Consider the following 21,462-nt stretch of genomic DNA (forward strand, 5'->3'; position numbering starts at 1 on the left):
TGGATGTAATCCATTTAAAAGATATTCTGGAGATAGAATTAAAAGGATTTGGGAATTTATCAAACATGAAGTACGCAGGAATCAAAGATGGTCATGCATTATTGGAATAACAATGACATTTACAAAAATAGTTAAGGAAGGAATTTGAATAGGTATTAACAAACTAAAGTATAAAAGTCTATAAAATAATTGTGACCATTATTTCCATTTCAAATAACCAAGATGGTGGAGTAATGAAAATCATTGTGACCATGATCTATTAGTGTTGCTGGTAGTACTATTACTACTACCATCCCTACTTCTACTAACAGTAATAATAATAATAGTGAAATGTATAGGTTAGCTAATACTTTGCAAATATTAAATCATGGGGGATAAATCTAGTGAGATAAATATTAATATTTATTCCCATTTTATAGATAAGAATCATTAGGTAAATTAAGTGGCTTATGCAAGGTTATACAGTTAACAAGTAGAAGAAGTGGGATTTTTAAACTGAGCCTCCTAACTCCAAGACCTATATTTCTTTCCCATTATGCTACCCTGCTAAAAGCTGAAATTCTGAAATAGGGGAAATTTATTTTAGGTGCCCCCAAATTTTTCTTTTTTCAGTCTTCTTCCTTCCTCTTCCCCCCTTTAATTCAAGTAAACAAATATTTCTTGGGTGTAAAAGATAATTAACTAGGTACTAAGGATTCAAAGTAAAAAAAAAATGACTGTCATTGGTGACATATGATTGTACAGGGATAGTAAAAAGTAGGATTTTGAAAAAGGCAAAGGAGGCATTCAGACAAGGCATCTAAGAAATTTGTGGACTTTTGGGACCTTATTATCAACTGGAGGATTCAGGGAAGGCTTCTAGAAAGAGGTAGTACCTGAGAAGAAAGTGAAGACTTTTAAGTTATGGATGAAGAGGGAGTGCATTCCAAGAATGAATGCAAGAGTGTGGGATACAAAATCAGGGTTATTTTTTATAGGAATATAGAGTGCTTTAAGGGGGGAGGTATTATGAAGTAAGACAAGAAAGGCAGGTTGAAATCAAGCTGTAGTGTACCCTAAATGACAAGCCAAGTAATTTGTATTCCATTCTATAAGAAAAAGAGAGCCACTGGAAATTTTCCAGTTGCTTTAAAGGTAGTCTTCAGGAGATTTCAGAACTCTGATTAAACCAGTGACCAACCATGACTTCAGAGGACTGATGAGTAAGCATGCCACCCACCACTTGGCAGAGAGAGGAGTGATGGACTAGAGGTGCAGAACAAAATACAACAATTTCGGATATGGCCAATGCACTGATTTGTTTTGTTACAATGGAGGCTTTAATAGGGATGGAAAGGAGGAGTGAGGCAGTGGGTGGAAATAGACATTTTTTAAAATGAGCATCCAGAAAGCATTTTTGAAATATAGAAAAGTTAACCTCCAATATTACAAAAGTATAATAGAAGTTCATAGTTTCTTATCCAATCTATTTTCCTATTAATCTCTGCATGTCAAAATGATGATGTTTGCTGGTGATTGTCACATTCATAATAAATAACATATTTTTTACAACAAAATTATCTTGATAGTCATAAGAAGAATGGATCATAATGGAATATAAATAGAATAAGAAGGCAGAGAGATGAACTGAAAGACTACCAGGACAGTTCAGGAAAAAAACTGGCAAGGGTTTAACCTAAAGGGGCAGTAATATGAGTGAGAAGAAGGGGGAAGAGTACATGAAATAATGTGAAAGTTGAATATGTAGGACTCAGCATCCACATAGATATTGGAATGAGAAGAAGATGACTCAGAATTTTTTCATCTGGATATCTGAGAGGATGCTATCAAGAAAAATAAGGAAATGGGAGGAGTGCCGTAGATTTACATTGAGATTTAGATTTTAAAATATTTATTAAGTATTGGAAGAATACTCAGGTCTTTCTGACTGTTTTAGACTTAAACCTAACACTACATCCACTGAACCAGAGGGAGGCATGGTAAGGATCAGTACCCACATACTTTTGATTGGAACAATATGCTACTGGGAGATGTCATCTCATTGTCAATGGTGTCTGTCTTTCAGCATATTGTCAGTCCAATGTATGCATTTTAATGAGTTCACCATAACTCCAGATTGAAACAAAGTACATTTTTGCTCTTTTTTCTTGTTCAATGTATGTCTATCATTACACATGAGTGTTTCCTGTAGGTGACATATCATTGGCTTGTATTTTTTTATCTTTTTTTTTTAGCCAGGTATCTCATCCCCTCTCTCTCCACTCCAAATCAAAGAAAGCATCACCCAACCACAACAACAATAACACACACTCACCCCAAATCCTATCATAACAAGGCACATATAATCTTATGTGTTTCTGAACATCAGTTCTTTCCCTGGAATGTTTTGTATTTTTTATTTATTCAATAAATGCTTTTCAGTTTGCCTTTCCCTTAGGACTGGATTTTTAGTCTCTTTCTGTTCATAAAGTCAGTTAACAAATTAATTTGCATCAAAGAATTAGTACTTTCCAATCTAAAAAGAAGAAATTTTGCTTCCCAGGCAAATTTCTCAAATTGTGCCCTGAGACAAATGGCACATCAGCATGTCCTTAGTTGGGCATGGTGTAGAAACAGTAATTTCAAGAAACTGATAACATAAGACCAAAGTTTGGGTGGCTTTGCTTGTGAAAATGGGAAAGAAGATAATTCCAATGTGTCTTCCATTTTAATTAATTGTTCTTACTAACCCAGTAGTTAGTAGGTGTTATTTTTTCTATATTAACAATGACTAGTGTTGTCAGCATCCTCTAAATTTGGCAACCTCAGAGAAAATATTGATCACCTTACCCTCCTCTGGCTTTAAGGGAGCCTGATACTGGGTTTACAAAGACAAGAGTGAGATAATTGCTATCCTCCAAGAATCAGAGGTGTTGAGATCACTGCCCCCAGGCCCTTAGGATGCCCAGACACCTAAATGGAGGATTAATGTGGTTTAATCTTGATCCAAAATGAAGTGAAATCAGGAAATGTTTAACAGAATAAATAAAAATACAGTATAACAAAATGTTACTTTGTGGCTTTCTAAAACCAGTCCACTGGGATCAATCAATCAATAAACTTATATTATGTATCTACTCTGTTCCAGACACTGTGCTAACCCCAAGAATATAAAAACAGGAGGCAAAAGACAATAAAGCCCTTAAGGAGTTTATAATCTAATCTGGGAGAAAACATGTGAAAAATACCTACAAAGAAAGCTATATATAGAATAAATAGGAAATGATTAACAGACAGAAGGCACTGGAATCAGGAGAGATTGGGGAAAGCATCCTATAAAAGGAGGGATTTTAGTTAGGACTTAAAGGAAGACAGTTGAGTTCAGTACTTGGAGGAGGAAGGGAAAACATTCTAGGCATGAAGGACACCCAGAGAAAATGTTTAGAACCAAGAGGTGGATTATTTTGTTCATGAAATGACTAGGAGGTCAGTGTCACTAGATTAAAGTAAAATTGTGGCAGAATAAGAAGACTGGAAAGGTAGGAGGGAATTAGGTAATAAGGAGCTTTGAGTAACAAACAGAGCATTTTGTATCTGACTCTAGAGGTAGTAGGGAGACATATCAGTTTATTAGAGTAAGAGGACAATCTGACCAGATCTTTACTTTAGGAAGATCCCTTTAGTGGCCTGAGGATGGATTGGAGTGAGGAGACACTTGAGGCAGAAAAAACCACCAAGGCAGGCTAATTCAACATTCCTGGTTTTAAGTGATGAGAGTTTGTGCTAGAGTGAAAAAATGTCAGAAAGAGAGATGGGAGCATATTCAAAAGATGTTACAAAAATCAAATCATTAAGCTTTGAAAGAAGAGTGGATATGGGGAGGTGAGAGATGGTGAAGAGTCCAGGATGACTTCTAGGTTGCAAGCCTGAAGGACTAGGTGGCTGGTGTTTTCCTCTATAGTAACAGAAAAGATAGGAGTAGAGGGGGACTTAGGGAGAAAGACAATGAGTTCTGTTTTAAATATATTGAGTTGAAGGTGTCTACTGAGCATCGAGTTTGAGGTGTCTGAAAAGCAGGTGGAGATTGGAGATTGGAGGGAGCCATGTGAGGTTTAAAAAAGGATGAAAAAGTTTGAAAGAGCCACCATGGAGAATGGAATAGTAGTAGTCTCTCAGTAACCGAGGATGACGATTGTCTTTGTGAGAATGGAATAGTGTAGGATAGCCTAACAGCAGTGGGGACCCATATGAGGACATATATAACATAAATTTATAGTGGATCTAGTAAGAACTGTTGTGTTTTTTTTTCTGCACCTTCCTTCAGCAGCATGTATGTGTAGGCAAGGAGGTGATGAATACTGGGAGTGATCCAAAGCTGAGGCTTGGGGGGACCTACAGAGGAGAATCTGTTTCCATTTGATTTGGACAAGACAAAATCTATATGTAAATCATTCCAAGTGGACAGTCATCAAGCATTTATTTTCTTCCTGCTACATGCCTGGCAATAGTTCCTAAGCCTGTGAACTCCACCTAGTCTTAGACCTCACACTAACTCACTTATTATTATTATTATTATACTTATTATATACTTATTATTAGTACAATAATATTTTAGAAAGATTATTTTGGAAGATTTCCACAGTATTAATTCCTTAAGAGGGAAATTGGGAGGGAGAAGGGTTATTAGATAGTCATGATAACAATACCAGGAAGAGATAATAAAGGTCTGAACTAGACCTATAGTCATGTATGTAAGAAAAAAAATAACAGAGATTGTGAAAGTTAAATCACAAAATCTTGATAAGGAATAATTATGGGGCTGAGGAAAAGGGAGATGAATAAAGTTGTAAAATGAGTAATGGATGTTGGTGCCATAAACAAAAATAGAAAGTTTGGAAACTTTTTAGTGGAAGGAGAGAGATTATGAGTTTACTTTAGAAATATCAGATGCAGGAAATCAATGAAATATCATAAGGAAATATCTAGATGCAGAGAAGAGCAAATAGAAATCTAAGGCTGACAATACTCTTCTCATAACTATGAGGTAGATAGCTTCAAGTATCATTAGGCCTCTTGGGGAAACGGAGGTACTTGCCCCCTAATCCCGTCTTTTGATTCCAGGTCTAGCGAGAGTTACCAATCAGCCTTTCTGAGAACCTTACCCTAGCACTAACCTTCTCTCAAGTACTAAATTTGAGAGATGACAAATCTGGCTCAATATGGCCATTTTACCTAAAGAGCTCCAGGAAGTATGTGAAGAACCACTAGAAAGAGGGACAAATACACAACAAAGATTTTTAAAAGGATACACTAACTTAGTCAGACAACATTGAAAACACTGCAACAACCCCACTGCCTACAGAGGTCAATTTGCCCCTACTTGGAACAAACCAAGATCGAAATGGGTATAAAACCCAAAAGGAATAGGTCAGACCAGCCAGATGCTTGAGGTCGTTTTTCTGCCCTGTAGAGTCAAGGACAGGGTAAGAAATGAAGGCAAGAGCAGATGTCCTTGTGCCTACTCTGAGGACAGTTCCTGGAAATGGAAGTAGGTGTATACCGAGCTTGGCTTTCTCCCCACGCTTGTCCTCCACCCCTGTGGACAGACAGCTCGAGGGTGCACACGGGTGGCACCCCGAGACAGCCTTGAGCGCGTGGCTAGCGCTGCGCCAGAGCTGCCTCAGCTGAGAGGACTTGAGAAGCTCAGAGAGTGGGACTGGGATGACAGGAAGAACAACGGGGAGTTTGGAAAGTGGTGGAGAAGCTGCACAAGCGGGGGCGGCGGCGGTGGCTGCAGCCAGAGAGGGGGTGGGGTGGGGTTGGGGAACTAGAGGGAAAGGGGAAAAAAACTGCCTCTTGATAGTTGAGCGAGGGAGAAGGGGGGGAAACGCTCCGAGTTCCGCTTCCTGAAAGGCGGGTAGGTTGAGAGGCTCGGCCGGGCGGGAGGCGCGGCCGCCTCTTCTCCAGCTACGCGCTCCAGCAGTGTCCAAGGCACAGGCGCTCCGAAGGGCTACATGGCCGGAGAGCGGACCCGCAGGTTCACGCGCAGCCTGCTGAGACCCGGCGGGGCAGCCGAGCTCCGGCACAGCGCCGCGTCGGCCGCAGCCCTGGCTGTCAGCAGCCGGCAGCACCAGCAGCGGGTGAGTGAGGGGTACTGGGTGCAGGGCGCGGGGGAGTGCGCGCGGGTGCATGGTGCCTTGCCAGGGAGTGTGGGGGAGGGATGTGGGAGTGTGGGGGTGTGCGCGCGTTCTCCCCTGCCACTTCCTGCACATCCCCTTCCCCGAGGGATGGGGCCTCGGGGGCTGACACGCTCCTTGGACCCAGGGTGGAGGGACTTCCCAACGTAACCCTTTCTCTGGAAGAACAACCCAAAGCCCCAGGGGTTTGCGCCTGACGGAGAGGGGCTGTCTAGGGGCATCGGGTTCAATAGAGGGTAACTGGGGGCTCCCAGTGTATCCTAAGGCCTGGCCGCTTTACCTTTGCTTTAGGGAGTCCTTCTCTAGCCTCCATCCACGCCGCTGGCCAGGTGCCTGGGCAGCTGTCCTGGTTTGGGGACAGAGCCCAAGACGTCCCTAAATTAACTTATTCATATTATCTCTACATTAGTATGCGTGTAAGGAACGACCATATGACACTCCGAAAAAGGGGAGACTGGCAGGGGGTCAGTGACTCTCCAGGAGTTTCTATTAGAGTTGCTATGTTATAGAACTCTACTCCCATCCCCTACACTTTTCCGGTTATTTCCTTATGGAAATGCCCTCTCAGTGCTGGGAGATTTCTGAGGGAAATCTCTTGGGAGAGTAGCCAGGGGCTCAGGCCAGATATCTGTAGAGATATCTGAAATTTGTCATTATATTCTTATCTACTTGCACCTACTTCCAGGAGGGATCTCATAGAAATGGCAGCAAAATCTTTGTTGGAAAGGCAAGGAAGTGGTCAGGAAAACAGGCTTAAAGCTTACCCAGAAGGACATGCCAGGCCAGTCCAATTCAGAATCAGCACTCTTGGCCAGCTTCTCCTTCAGTCAGACTCTCTTGGTTGCTCATTTTGCTTTTCTTTTTAAATATGACAGGAAATATCAGTAGGAATTAAATGGCTTCTTTTTAAGTGTCAAATAAAGTGTTACTCTTTGCCATTCACCAGAGTGAATAGGGCCAAGATCTCCCTGGGCCAGTTTCCCAGAGCCAGAACTTTTCTCTAAAGCTTGAGGTCACAAAGTTGAAGAGAACGGAAGCCAATCATCTGGCAGAGGGAGGAAGGCTAAGCTGGCACCACATCTCCAAGGTGGGTGGTGGGCACTTGGATTAGAATAGAAATTGGCTGCAAGGGGTTTCTCTGCTTGGATTGCCAATGGCTGCAATTCTGCAATTAACCAGAAGTGATTCAACTGTTTGCCACACACTCCTTGTGTCAATGAACAGCACATGGTCCTGATATTAGAATGCACACTTTTGGGTAAGAAAAGAAAGAGAAATGGAACTACTTCAATACAAGAAGAAAATGGTTAACAAAATTGTGGTAAGAAAGACCTCCAACCCCAAAAGGGTCTTACCTGTGTGGATTGTCAGTGTTTGTGATTTATTAGCCAATAGGATTTAGTTTTATAACATTCATCTGAGTTATTATTAATTTCTCTCTGATTTCTTCTTTTTCTTTTTTTCTTCTTCTAAAACAAAATCATAGAATCACCAATTTTTTTGCATCTGGGAGTCATCCTTTCATGTGATGGTTAAGAAAATTAAGGGCAGAGGCAGCTAAGTAGCACAATGGGTGGATCACCAGGTCTGGAGTCTGGAGTCCTGGGTTCAAATGTAGCTTCAGACACTTCCTAGATATGTGACCCTAGGAAAGTCACTTAACCACAACTGGCTAGCTCTTCCTGATTCTGCCTTAGATTTAATACATAGCAACAATTCTAAGACAGAAGATAAGAATTTGAAGGAAAAAAAGAAAAGAAAACCAAGGTCAAGAAAAGGAATTAGAAGCTGACTGGTTAATAGCAACAGTGAAATGGCTACTTGGGATCCCACTGATATTGGCATTTAAGTTTGTTTGGTTTTTTTAGTTTGATGATTATGCATAGGCCAACACAGTAATTATATATATGTGTGTGTGTGTGTGTGTGTGTGTGTAAAATATATTTATAACATATATTACATACATAATATTTACACATCATATTTTAATGTTTGTTATATATGTTTTACATTTAAATAACATTTTATCTATAAGTATTTATATGTAATATATTAAATATGTATAATACATATTTTATTTTGTCACTTAAGAACTTACAAGATCCCCATATGTCCTTTTAACCAACACACACACTAAGTACTTCATCCCCACCCCCCAAGAAAAATATGAGATTTAGATCTTGTGGTAACCTGTCAAAATGATGAGATCATTGGGGGAAGGGAGGAGGGAGGGAAAAGAGTTGGATTGGAAGTCATAGAATCTGGTTTCAAATCCAGTCTCTATCATTTACTATACTGTGTAACTTTAGTGAAATCACTTTACCTTTCTAGGCTTTAGCCTTCTTACCCTTAAAATGAGGACTTAAAAGTGGGTGCTTTCAACGTTTCTTAACACTCTAAATCCATGACTCATTTCTAACCTCTGGGAGAGGGTTATCTATCTTAAAGTCATATTAAAGGAGGGGTAAGGAGAAAAGAGAAAACTCTGAACTGTCACACACCTAATCCCTTCTTGCTTCAGCACCCTGGCCAACACTCCTGACCAACCTGCCCTAGACTTTGCCAATATATTTCACATGTTTTCATTCTTCCAGTTAGCTTTGGCAGAAAACATTACAGAAAAGAAAGACCAGCTCTGCTTTTCCATGAAATGGAAACAACACTGGCCTAGAGCTGGTTGTTAGTCTTGACTCCTCTAATTACTATCCTTTAGTTTTGGGTAAGATTTTCAGGGGGGGTTTTGCTTTCTGCAACTATTGGTCTGATCAAGGCATTCTCCTGCTCCAAGTCCTTTTTCAGCTCTATTCCTACTGAAACCCAGATTCCTTAGCTGTCTGGGCCTTGGCTCTAGCTTACCTTTTCAATTCTATATCATCTTGTCCTCTCTATATGATTAATCCAACTAAAATGGATGTCTTGCACTCCCCAAAGAATATCTCATTCTTTCTGATGAAATATGAGATGTTGCTTAAGCGTCTATGCTCTCCTCTCTTCCTTTACGTCTGCAGAGTTTATAGCCTCCAAGACTTATGCTTACAATTCCAGTGGTACCAGACACTAAATGACAGATTCTTCCAAGGGAAATCTAAGTGACCTCCAAGTTTTGAGGTTCTGCCTGGGAGACTGGGATGGTATGAATCCAACTTGGAGATTCCACACACATTTTACAGTTTCTTATTTCTCTATCTGCAATTCAATTCAGTAGCAAACATTGGTTATATACCATTAGTTTGTGGGGGGTGAAGGTAGGCACTGGAGGTGGTTCAAAGTGGGTCACTTTCTTCATGAAACTTTGAAATGGTCACTGTCTTCATGAAACTTTCTAGTTAGAATTTTCAATTTAATGATTTAGTAATTGTGGGAGGGAGAACAGAATTTGGTGAAAGAAGCAATCATTAACAGGACCAGAATAGAAGCATTGACAATTGAGAAGATATTAGAGAAGTAGATAGTAGGTCTTCCCTGCCTCCAATCTCTTCTATTGCCCTGATGGGCTGCCAGTTCTCTGAAATTCCCATTATTAGCATCACTAATTACTTTGGCTGCAAGGTGAAGGCGTACCCTGGAGACCACCATCAAAATACACTTGGGTCTTAGCCCTTATATCCCTTTCTTTTGCTCAGGTTAATTTGTCAAATTATAACACCCTAAGGTAGAAATATAGAAAAGCTAAATTTAATTGGGCATTGATGGAATCTGTAGGAAGTGAAGCCCTTTGAGTTAGGAAGGGCTCACTTCTTAAGGCAACAAAGTAGTGGGGATCATGGGGTTAGGTGCCCAGGAAACAGAAGAAGAAGAAAAGGCATACCAATGAAGATAGTCTTCATTTACTTTATAGTTCTGCAAAAGGATAGCATTCCTGATAGTCCATATGTATTACTTTAGACAGTAGCTAGAGGGATGGTTCTGGAATCAGGAAAATGTGTTTGCATCTTGCCTTAGATACTTAATATCTGTGATTGTTAAAGTAATTTACCATCTCTTAGCCTCAGTTTCCTTACCTGTAAAATGGAGAAAACAGTATTACATGCCTTATAAGGTTGGTGTGAAGATCAAATGAGATAACCTATGGAAATGACTTTCTAAACTTTAGCTATATGAATATTAGCTGGCTATTATTTCTTTTGTAATATTCTATAGGATTGACAGAGCTAAGCTAAGCAGTTCTCAAAAGATAATTATTACCTTGACAGAAGAGAAGCTCATTTTCAAAAATCAGGTGTGTACCACTAGTACCTTTAAAATTTTCCAGAATGTATCCAGAAATTTGCCATATGTAAGATTTTCACAAAGAAACCCAAAACCACTCTTTTTTTGGTTAGTCATATTTTTACAATGTGCCTATATAGTACAAAAGTTCTGAAATAAGTAGAAATGTTTTCTTAAATGATATCCCCAGGACTTATATTATTCTGTTTGAATTTATGTACTGCTCGGCTTTATGCAGAGGCAGAGTAGGTAATTGTCCTATGTGGCATGATTTAAGGTCTTGACAGAAAGAACCTCCCACTGGCTGATATTTCTCATTTCACTCTATTTCAATGCCTGAAAGTCCAGAAATTGGGAATTTATTTGGGTTAAAAAAGTCCCTTTTAAAAATACAAATACCTTTGGATAGATTAAGTCTGTGAGTCATTCCACTTTAGTATGAATCAGTTTAGTCAGATCCTGTTTTGTTGTTACTATTCCAGGAAAGGATAATAGGGTCATAGATTTAGACTAGAAAGGACCTAAGTGATTATCTAGTCCAGTCTTTAATTTGACAAATGGTGAAATTGAGGCCTAGAAAAGTTAAGTGACTTTTCCAGGTAACTTGGGTAGCAGAGTCAGAATTTAAATATAAGTGTTGGTCTTTTCATTCTATAACTAATGCTCTTTATGCTACAAGGAGAAAGTAGAAGTAATTTGCAAGTATTTAGAAGCTAAAAACCAAAGTTCAAATCCCAGCTCTTTTGCTTACTCTCTTTGTGATGAGCAAATCATTTAAGTTCTCTAGAATTGTTTGCTCTTTGCAAAATGATGAGGAGAATTTGGGACAGCCCAAAGTATGGGAGAGGGGAGAGTATTGAAAGTCCAAGCATGGAAGAGAAAAGAAAGGAGCAGTAAGATGCTATCAAAGATAAACTTTTCAATTTTGTCCAGGTCCTAGATGGACATATATGTGGATAGAGAGAGAGAGAAACAGAGAGAAGCGAGAGGGGAGAGAGAGAGGAAGAGAGAGAGAGAAAAAGGGAGAGAGAGAGAGAGAGAAAGAAAGAGAGAGAGAGAGGGAGGGAGATGTAGAAGTATGTGCCTATGTATATGTTTGCATATATGAATAGTGATTTGTGTGCACATGTATATGTATGTTTGCATGTTGTATTGATGTATAATATATGGTATTTATTATATATGCAGTATACCAAAGATCTTAGTGTGATTTTAAACCGTTAAAGCTTTTATATCATATATCATGTGATAAATTTCATATGTATAATATATATGTGATATAGTATATGTCACATGTAAGTAATATGTGATATATTTCTAATATTAGCATCGCATACTGTATATATCAGATATATCATTTATTACATATTCTAAATAATTATATTCCTGTATTATACATTATATATTTTCATATGATGATATGTATGTTTATATAGCATATGACAGTGATGGTGAATCTTTTAGAGGGGTGGGTAAAGTGAGAAATATTCTCAGGCAAAAGGAAGGAGAGCAACCCAAAGTCCCACTGGCTTTCTAGGAACAAACTCTGGCAAACTCTGGGCTGGGGCAACAGTGTACATGCCCAAAGAGAGGGCTCTGAGTTCCCCCTTTGGCACACATGCCATAGGTTTGCTACCATGGGCATATAACATGTTATTATATTGCATGATTATATACTACATGTATTTTTGCCAAATATTATATATCATGCATCACATACTATATTGTAATATAGGAAAGGATATATAGTAATCTTTAATACCTTAAAACTGTGTGACAAAAATTAGGAGACATTCTCTATATAAAGCAAATATGTATCTGTACTATATATACTTTTACATTAAGTTTTATGTCTATATACATATATACACATGTATATGTAAGATTAGAACATGCCACTTTCTATAAACTCCATAAAATGATTTTTTATTTATTATAGCATTTTGGCAACATCTTAATTGAGATGTAGGAAACACATGAGCAATGAAGACATCCAGATCAACAGAGGGATTTTATTAAGTGAAGGAAATAGAGATTGTTAAAAAGACTGAGGGGTATGACTTTCTGGAAAGAGGGGGAGGAGAAATACTTGAGATAACTAGGGTGATGTCAGAAACAGAAAATAATAATAAAATTATTTTAAAATACCAAAGGGAAGATCCCCAAATAAGAAATTTCCCAAGGTCATATGTTATGAATAGTTCAAAAGGAAAAAGGGGCAGAAAAATGACTCAAGTGAAAACAAAAGCTCATGGCTTAATGACAGTTTCTGAACAAGGTTAAATATATAATGTAAACTTAAAGTCCATCTGTTCGAAGGTCATATCTTTATACCATCTTTTTTTTTGGCAATGCTCTTAAAAAGTGGATGGTTTTGCTTTCATGGAAATCACTCTTTCAAAGGCTCATACAAATTCAATTAGCTTTTTTTCCCCCTTTAAGCAAGTCATTATAAACTTGTATGAAGGTATCTACCTGGTATGATTAGCATTGATTCATGCCTGATAATGGTTTTGACATCTGGAATGATTGTGAAACTTAATTTGAAATGAGTAGTTGCAAAAAGTTAGTTGAGAGAGAGAGAAAAAAGATGATAGAAGAGGAGATCTGAAACTCAGAGTGAAGAAGGGTATTGAGATTTGTTCATCATTTGTGAGCTCCTTTGACCTCTGTGTCTTTTTTATTAATCTCTGAGAAGAACATAAAACTGAACCTGATTAATGTCTTTTGTGTCCTCCACACCACCAGTCTTCTTGCTGTTCCTCATACATAGCCCTCATTCTCCCTCTGTCTCTCTGTTCCTCTGTCATTCTGTCCCTCTTTCTCTTTCTCTCTGCCCTTATACAGAACACCCCAGATTCCTGGAATTCTCTCCCTCTATATTTCCATCTCTTAAAATGCCTAGTTTCCTTCCAAAACTCAGCTCAGTTTCCATCTCCAACAGATCTCTTCCCCTCTCTCCAGGATGCTAATGCTTCCCTCTCCAAATTATCACTTATTTATTTTGTATTTACAGAGTACCAAGTGCTTCCCCTTAATCTGTTGCATGTTATCACAGAGGGTCATAGATAAATTGAAGATTTCCCTAAGGATATACAATCAACAAGAAGAAAAGTCATGATTAAAATCCCTAGTTCTGGAGTGTTTTCCCAATTCTTTTTAAATGATGAAAAACATAATCAAGGAAGTGACAATAACAGATACAGCAAGACTCTACAAGAATGACACATGGGATTGAAGTATTAAAACTTTGAGCTTTAATAGTTTTTAAAAAACCATACTAAGATTTTTGAGATACCCCTAATTTTGTTTTTTCCCTCTAAGGCTATCTTAATTCTACCCTATGTTTACCCATAGATAATTCCAAAAAGGGTTATATGCTTTAATAGCACTGAGTCTTTTTGAACATCCTATATGTACTAATTTACCCACAGGTTACCTCCTACATTAGAAGAACCACTTACTCCTTAAGCCTAGGAACTATTTTATTTTTTGCTCATATTACTAATGTATATTATATATATATTATATATATATCAATTATGTATATTTATTTATATTTAGTATATCATATGTATATATAATTTTACCCATGGGCTTATAAACTTTAAATACCTAATAAATGCTTATTGATTCATTGATTAATTGTATGCATGTATGTTGTCTCCCAGACAGAATGTAAGGTTTTTGAGGGCAGGGATTTTTGTTTTTTACCTTGGTATCTCCAGTGTCTGGACCATAATAGGCACTTTATAAATGTTTTTGGGTTGGTTGGTTGAGTTATTGCTTATACCCAGTAAAACTAATTGTTAGAGTAACCTTGTGGTTAGAGTGTTGGGAGCTGTGAAAAGCAATTTGCTGCTACTTCCTGAGGCAGAAAATAGATAAGAGCTAGGCATTTTTGAGTTCAATGCCCAGGATCAAACAGTTAGGAAGGGTTTAAGACCAGAGTTGAAGCCAGGTCCTCCCAACTCCAGCCCTGGTACTCTATCCACTGTGCTACCTAGCTGTCCCTGGCCAGTTACTTTTGAGAGGTCTCCACGGCTAGCAAAAATAGCTAGGGATGCTGTAGGAGTCAGACTTCCACAGCCTGTCTCGATAAACACCCAACTTACTGCTTGTGGAGAAAAAATATAGTTTGTGATCCTACAGTGAGATCAATTCTGTCAACATCCCAGCATCCTTAGCTGTCAGGTAGTAATAATAATCAAAGTTCCTATGCAGCTAGCATGTTATGTCATGAACACCCAATGGTCTTACTCCTTGGAGCATAGTCCTTGCCCCTTCTCTTTGAAATATGTCAAAGCTCCCAGGCTGATCCTCTAAGTCTATGGCAAAAGGATGTTGTGTAGATAGGGGCAAGATGAGCAGCCAATCTGTGAATGCATGGCTTAAAAGTCATATATATCATGAATCAGAATTTCCAAGATCTGAAGTCAATTTTGTTTTGATGCACTACCTCTTTTTCTCTACACAGTCTTGGTTACCTTTCAGTATGTACTTAGTATATACCTAAAGCAGAGGTTCTTAGTTTGGGGTCAATGAAATTGTTTTATACATGTACACATACACTGTTCACTATAATTGGTTTCATCTTTTGATCCATGTATTTTATCTTATAAGTTTATAGCATAATTCTAAGAATGATCCACGGGGTCTACTAGACTGTCCAAGGAGTCCATGACACAAAATGATGAATGATTTCCTGGCTACAGGGCACTGTGTTGAGTTCAATAATTATACTCAGAGATGTAAAAGTTTAGCAAGTGGGTTAAAAAAATCTTTATCGACTCAAAATAGTCAAGAAAACCAAGTCATATCCGGGTCTGGTGGTGCTCATCTATATCCTTGCTGTAGAGGAGAGTGAAATTAGAGGATCACTTGAGATGAGAATTTCTGAACTAAAGTAGCAGTATGGCTAAGTTGAGTGTCTACACTAAATCCAGCTCCAGTGAGCCCCCAAGAGTAGGGATAGGGGAATTAGGGTGCCTATCAAAGTGAAAACTAGTCTAAGTCAGAAATGGATCAGGTCAAAGCTTCCATGATGATCAGTATTAGGATTGGGTCTCAATGGCTGCAATACTTCCAGCCTGGGTGAGATAGTCTTAAAAAATAAAAGACTAAACCTGAGCGTGCACACTCTGTTATTATCCTGTAAATTCTAGGAAACACTGAGGAGGTGTTTACAAAGAAGTGGACCTCGCCACAAGAACATTACTATAGAAGTAATTATCTTTTTGTGTATTACTTTGTGGAACTATATTACTCAGAAAATTAAGGATATCTAACACAGCCTTGAGTTCTGGATTTTATGACTTAGAAGATATTAGGTGTTCTCAAGGCAACAGTTTTGATAAAATTGTTAGGGCAGCCACTAGATTGCAAGGAATTGAGGAAAAGAGTAGGTAGTGATAAAGGGGAAGCATTGAACATAGATAAGTTTTTCAAGAAGTTTAGAAGTTGAGGAAAGAAAAGAGATCAGACAATAGTAATTAGATGGTTCAGATGTGTCAAGGGAAAGTTGTTAATAATAATAGCTATTATTTTTATAGCACTTTAAAGTTTGAAAAGTGTTTTTTTTACATTTTATCCTCACAACGATCCTAGAAGGTAGATTTTTTATTATTCCCTTTTTACAGTGAGGCAAACAGATTAAGTGAATTGTCCTGGATTTCAGAGTTAATAAATCTATGAATTCATATTCAAACACATCTTCCTGACACCAGGTCCAAAGTGCTGTTTAACTGTTTCACTCTGCTCAGTGTTTTAAGTTTGGGGAGATCAGAACTTATTGTTAGGCAGATGAGCAGGAGCCTGTGGCAAGGGAAATGTTGAAGACATTTGAGAGAGAGAGAATGGCTATCATAGCAATGCTCTGAAAGTGTCAGGAAATAAACATGAGATCTCATATATGTTTATGGTGCCCACTGTAATAGATGATATTTGGAGGGTATATTTGATGGTATACTAGATAACTAATGGATCAGGTAGTTACCTTCTTTTTGCCTATCCTCATCCCTTTTATATCTCCCTTCCTCCCCTCTTCCAATCTTCCTCCTCCCCTCTTCTTCTTCAGCTTCCCCTTCCCCCTTCTTCTTCAGTCTTCTTCTAATTCACTCAGGGTGAGCTATGATGTTTCACAGGAAATATTATTTTCTCTTCTTTATCTGAAGTAAGGGTTTATTGGGGAAAACAGGAAAGATGGAGGATAAGGTAAGAGGGGTGGGATTTCCCTATTATCTACAATGAGTGTTAGGTTAGGTGATATTGAGAGAAATGGCAATTTAGTCACTAGCATGAAACAGAACCTGTCAGAGAGAGATATATGGACTATTGTCCTTCTTCTGCCTTCAAATCAGCCAGGCCATCTCCATCTTGATTATCCCAAGTCCCAGAGATAAACCCAACTTCTTCCTTCAGGGTAAACACCATCAGCCCAAAGACCTCAAAACCAGTCACAGTTGGCTTGGCTCCAAACAGCTTTTCCCGATAATATTACAAATGGAATTTTCCTTTGATTGACAGCTGACCCATCTCCAGCTTCTGTCCTTTGAATGCATTTTCTTATAATTTCTCTCTTCTCCACAGCACCCAACTAATGTAGTGTCTCATATATTTTTAAACCTTACTTTTAAACCTAACCCAGGACATCCTGGGTTAAAAAGGACCTCTACACTCTAGGCTCTATCCATTGTGCCACCTGGCCTCCCAATCTCTTACATTCTCATGGAAGATTTTGTTCTGGGTAGGATGGGGAGGTTTATTCTAATGTTGTTTAAATAACACCTAGAATTCCCCTTTTATTTTCTGACATTTAAAATTTTTTGGTGCTTTTGAGTTAGTAACCTCTTCATTGAAATTGTGCTTCTCATCATATAAATATGAATTTCAAACATTTCTTTTTGGTCTGGGCCTGTGATTTTTCTAGTAAAGGGAACTTCCAATGAGAAAATTCCCTCTACCAAGACAAAACTAACAATTTTTCTGACAATTGCATGTGTCAGAGGTATGACTTCAACTCAGGCCTTCTAGATTACAAGAAAGACTCTGTTTACTTTACAGGCTGCCTTTTAAAATCAAGTTAGGCTATTGCAGTTCATTACTTCCTCCATCCATATCTCTCAATACATTTTAAGAGTTGTTGTTTTTTTTTAATCATTTACACAGTGTGCTTTTGTGTGCTTTTCCTAACTCAGGCAATTGACAGTCATGTAAGTGCCTACTTAAACCATCATGCTAACCAGAGAGGATACAAAATTCGAGGAACTGTTGGTTGACCGTTTGAATTGGAATAAAGATGAATATAAATATATGCTTTGAATTGTCGGTGACCAAGTTTTATGATATGGAATAGTCTGTCAGGGACAGACCTTAGAAGAAGAACAATAAAATAAAAATTTAGAAAGATCTTCATTGGGCAAGAAAAGACATTTTAACAGGGGCCTGAGAGAAAAATAATTGATAGCAAAATTGAGGAAATTGAGAGTTATCTTTTTTTTTTGAGAGTTATCTTAAGAGAAACTAAAATACAAGGCTTATCTACTTCGTGGAGCTCTCCTGAAACTCAAATGATTTATTTTATCTACAGATTTACATAAGCTTTAAAACTATATAAACTGTCCCCTGTTTTTAGTGTATTTGTCTTGTTCTGGCAGTAATGATGCCCTGGATTAGTTAACATTTTTATTGAGGATGTCTCTTTCAATTACAGAAAGAGCCATCTTTTGAATTTCTTCTTGCTTCAATTGAAATACATTTTCAACCACAAAAGGTTTGAGATGATTATGTTTTAGTATTATATATATATATATATATATATATATTACATTAATTCTTTTGTGGTCATGATTATTTGTTATATTTACAGATGAGAGTTTTTAGTTTGGTTTTGTTTTTCCAAAATAAAGTAAGGTCTGATGGCTTCTTTTATTTTCCTGATCAATATCAATGGGCTAGGGAAAAAATGTATATGTCAGCTTGCTTTGACATGTTGACTTACATTAAATGATGTAGAATTAATGAAATTGAACAAATATGGCTGAGTTCAAAACATTAGAGAAAAAATACTCTCATTTGGAAATGTAAAGATTTATCAACTGGGTTAAAGTGGATATAATTGTCCCTGGAATAGAAGGACTTGGTGGACCAAGTTTGAGAGACCGGTTTTTATTTTATGGTGTTAAATTTAAGGCAATTCATTACTAAGAGTTCAGTTTTTGTATTCCTTATTATCTTAGATTATGGAGATTGTTCATCCAGACATCTTTAGGTACTGAAATGCACAAAGTGAAAGTAACAATAGGAACTGAATTAAGGTCTATTTGAAAAAAAGACAATAAAAAGGAAGCTCTCAATAAGCATTCCTCATATAATTATTTTAACAATTGTAAGCTTAGTTGGCCAATTAAAATTGTCCAATGTCTTTTGTTCTCTGTTTTCAAATTGTATTCTATTCAAACAATGCCATCATCTACCTTTTATTTAGCAAAGAGGGACCATAACTACTTTGCAAAATTTAATGTGTTTTTTAAAACTCACATACCATCCTTTTATTTTTTAATTCAATTTTTAATAACCATTTCCTGACATTTTGTGATCTCTGTTCTCTCTCTTTCTCCCATCCCACAGCCCCTCCTAGATAGAGTAGGTAGGTTTTATATGTTAAGTCATGCAATTCAAATTTCCATGTTCATCATGTTGTGAAAAGAGACACATATAGGTTATACTAGAAAAAAAAAACTCATGAAAGAAATGAAGCAAAAACTGGTATGCTTAAATCTGCATTAAGACTTCATCAGATTATGGTAGATAGCCTGTTTTGTCATGAATCCCTTGGAGCTGTCTTAGATTCTTGCATAACTGATAACATTTAAGGTACTCACAGTTATTCATCATACATTATTACTGTGACTGTGTATTATGTTATCCTAGTTCTACTCACTTTACTTTGAATCACTTCATATAAGTCTTTCCAGATTTTTTGGTGACCATCCTGTTCATTATTTCTTATGGAACAATAGTATTACATTAAAATCATATATCACAATTTTTTCAGCCATTTTTCAATTTATGGACATCCCTTCAGTTTCCATTTCTTTCTTACCACAAAAATAGCTGCTATGAATATTTTTTTACAGGTAGGTGCTTGTTCTTTGCAAAATTTAACATTCAACAAAAAATTTTAATTAGACTACTTCTGAAGTCCAGAGTTTATTTGATTAGCTGAAAAAATTATTTTGCTCACTAAGCCCAGAAAAATAGAAACTGACTAGAATTAATTATGATCATTTCCATAAAAAATGAAATTGACTGGCATGATCAATGTTTTCTTAAATAAATGAACAAGGATGGGAAGTCAGCTCTATTCTAAGTGCCTTGGTTTAAATAGCTATAAACAGTTAAGATATCCAATCAATTTAAACAGTGACTACTTTACATCTAGAAAGCATTCTGTGTTTTCTGGTTGGCTGCCCTATGGAAACAAGCAACTAGGCAAATGAAAAAATAGATCAACTAACCAATGTACACAGAAAAGATTCCTTCAGGTAATATCTGAAAGCTAGCAGGAATGCTTTATGGTAACTGAAAAAAGATTTTAAGTTAAAAAGTAGGTTCTTGATCATCTGTTATGTCTCAAGTTGAAAGCTTTTCTTTTTATCATATTCTTGTAAATGGAATTGAGAAATAATAAAGCTTATTTTCCACAATTTTAATTCACACTTGTTGTCAACAGTTAAGCTTCAGCAATATTAAGAGCTATTAAGAAGCCCAAATGGTTTGATACCAGATTGTACATCTTATTAGAAATAACTCGAATCATCTCGCAGAGCTCCTTCAGCTTTGCCTTGTACATTGGTCTGCCTGTTCATGTACTTTTGGATTTCAGTGGCTTTTAAAACTAAATGGAGCTCAAAAAATTTTGTGTGTTTTTTTGCTTTACTATTTCTAAAAAGCAGATTCAAACATGAATTGACATTTTCTGGCAAGGTATAAAGTTGGTCTTAAAAGGATTAGTCTTGGGAAAATTAAAACAAAAACATTATTCTCCAAAAAGTCTTATTAACGCCCTTGTGCCTTAGAAGCAATATCTATTATCAATTCTAAGACAAAAAGTAGGTGCTTTTAAAAAGGGAGGGGACAACTAGTTGGCGCAGTAAAAACAGAAACAGAACTGGAGATGGGAGGTCCTATGTTCAAATATGGCCTCAGAAACTCCTAGCTGGGTGACCCTGGACAAATCACTTAACCCCAATTAGCTAGCTCTTCTGCCTTAGAAACAATTCTTAATGTTGATTCTAACACAGAAGGTAAGGATTTTTTTAAAGCATCATTATTTTTACAACAGAAAATCAAATATTATTCAATAAACAGATATTAAATACTAATTATACCTCCCTATGATTGTAATGAAAGAGGTAGAAAGATAAATTACACAGAGGTGCTCATTTCCTAAAGAGGACAAAACAATGTATACAAAATACTCTAACACAAAATAGAACATGACAAATGCAAGAGACTTATAAAATGTTCTGCACCTTCCAAGTAGGCTAGATAATTTCCAACTGGAGGAGATAATAAATTATCTCAAAATATTTTTTATTTCTGGTTTCAATGGGGTAAGAACAGTTGGTTTTTACTCCTGGTATAGGTTAATCATCCTCCTGGAGGAGAAGGTGAAAAGACTCAAAGAAAGTTCCTCCACAGTCCAGATTGTTAAAGAGGATGAAGGCTTCCAAACAATTGAAGACAAGGTTTCAGTGAAGAAAAATATAGATCCTAAGTGTAAAAGAAAAGACTTAACTCTAATAAGGGTAATAGAGAATGGGAGTGTTTCACAAAAGAGAAGAACAAAATTAGATATAAAATAAGTACTTTAAAACATATGTGAGGTTCTTCTTGAAGAGTGTTAGATACTCTGAAGAGCATCTTGTCTTTCAAAAATAAAATAATGTATAAAAGGAAAAAAATAAAATAAAATAAGAAAAAAAAGAAACTAAAAACAATGGAGTGTTAAATACATATAACAAGGAGCAGAGGAAGATAGAAAGAGGAGTAGTAACTGGTGATACTCTGTTCA

At 37.0% G+C, this 21,462-nt stretch overlaps 1 protein-coding gene across 5 annotated transcripts in view; it reads left to right on the forward strand.

The window, feature by feature from the left end:
* Positions 1-5,717: 5,717 nt before the first annotated feature.
* The window catches only part of DOCK10 (dedicator of cytokinesis 10), a 375,674-nt gene continuing 359,929 nt past the window's right edge, over positions 5,718-21,462 (forward strand). The window contains exon 1 of one of the 5 annotated variants that reach the window (XM_056807144.1): positions 5,718-6,119. In XM_056807144.1, the coding sequence (XP_056663122.1) occupies positions 5,994-6,119 (126 nt within the window). In that variant the 5' untranslated portion in view covers positions 5,718-5,993. The remainder of the gene's footprint in view (positions 6,120-21,462) is intronic. The other 4 variants (XM_056807148.1, XM_056807150.1, XM_056807156.1 and 1 more) reach the window with 4 other exon arrangements.

The sequence above is a fragment of the Monodelphis domestica genome, chromosome 8, assembly GCF_027887165.1.
Source record: "Monodelphis domestica isolate mMonDom1 chromosome 8, mMonDom1.pri, whole genome shotgun sequence".
NCBI classification, from domain to species: Eukaryota; Metazoa; Chordata; class Mammalia; order Didelphimorphia; family Didelphidae; genus Monodelphis; species Monodelphis domestica.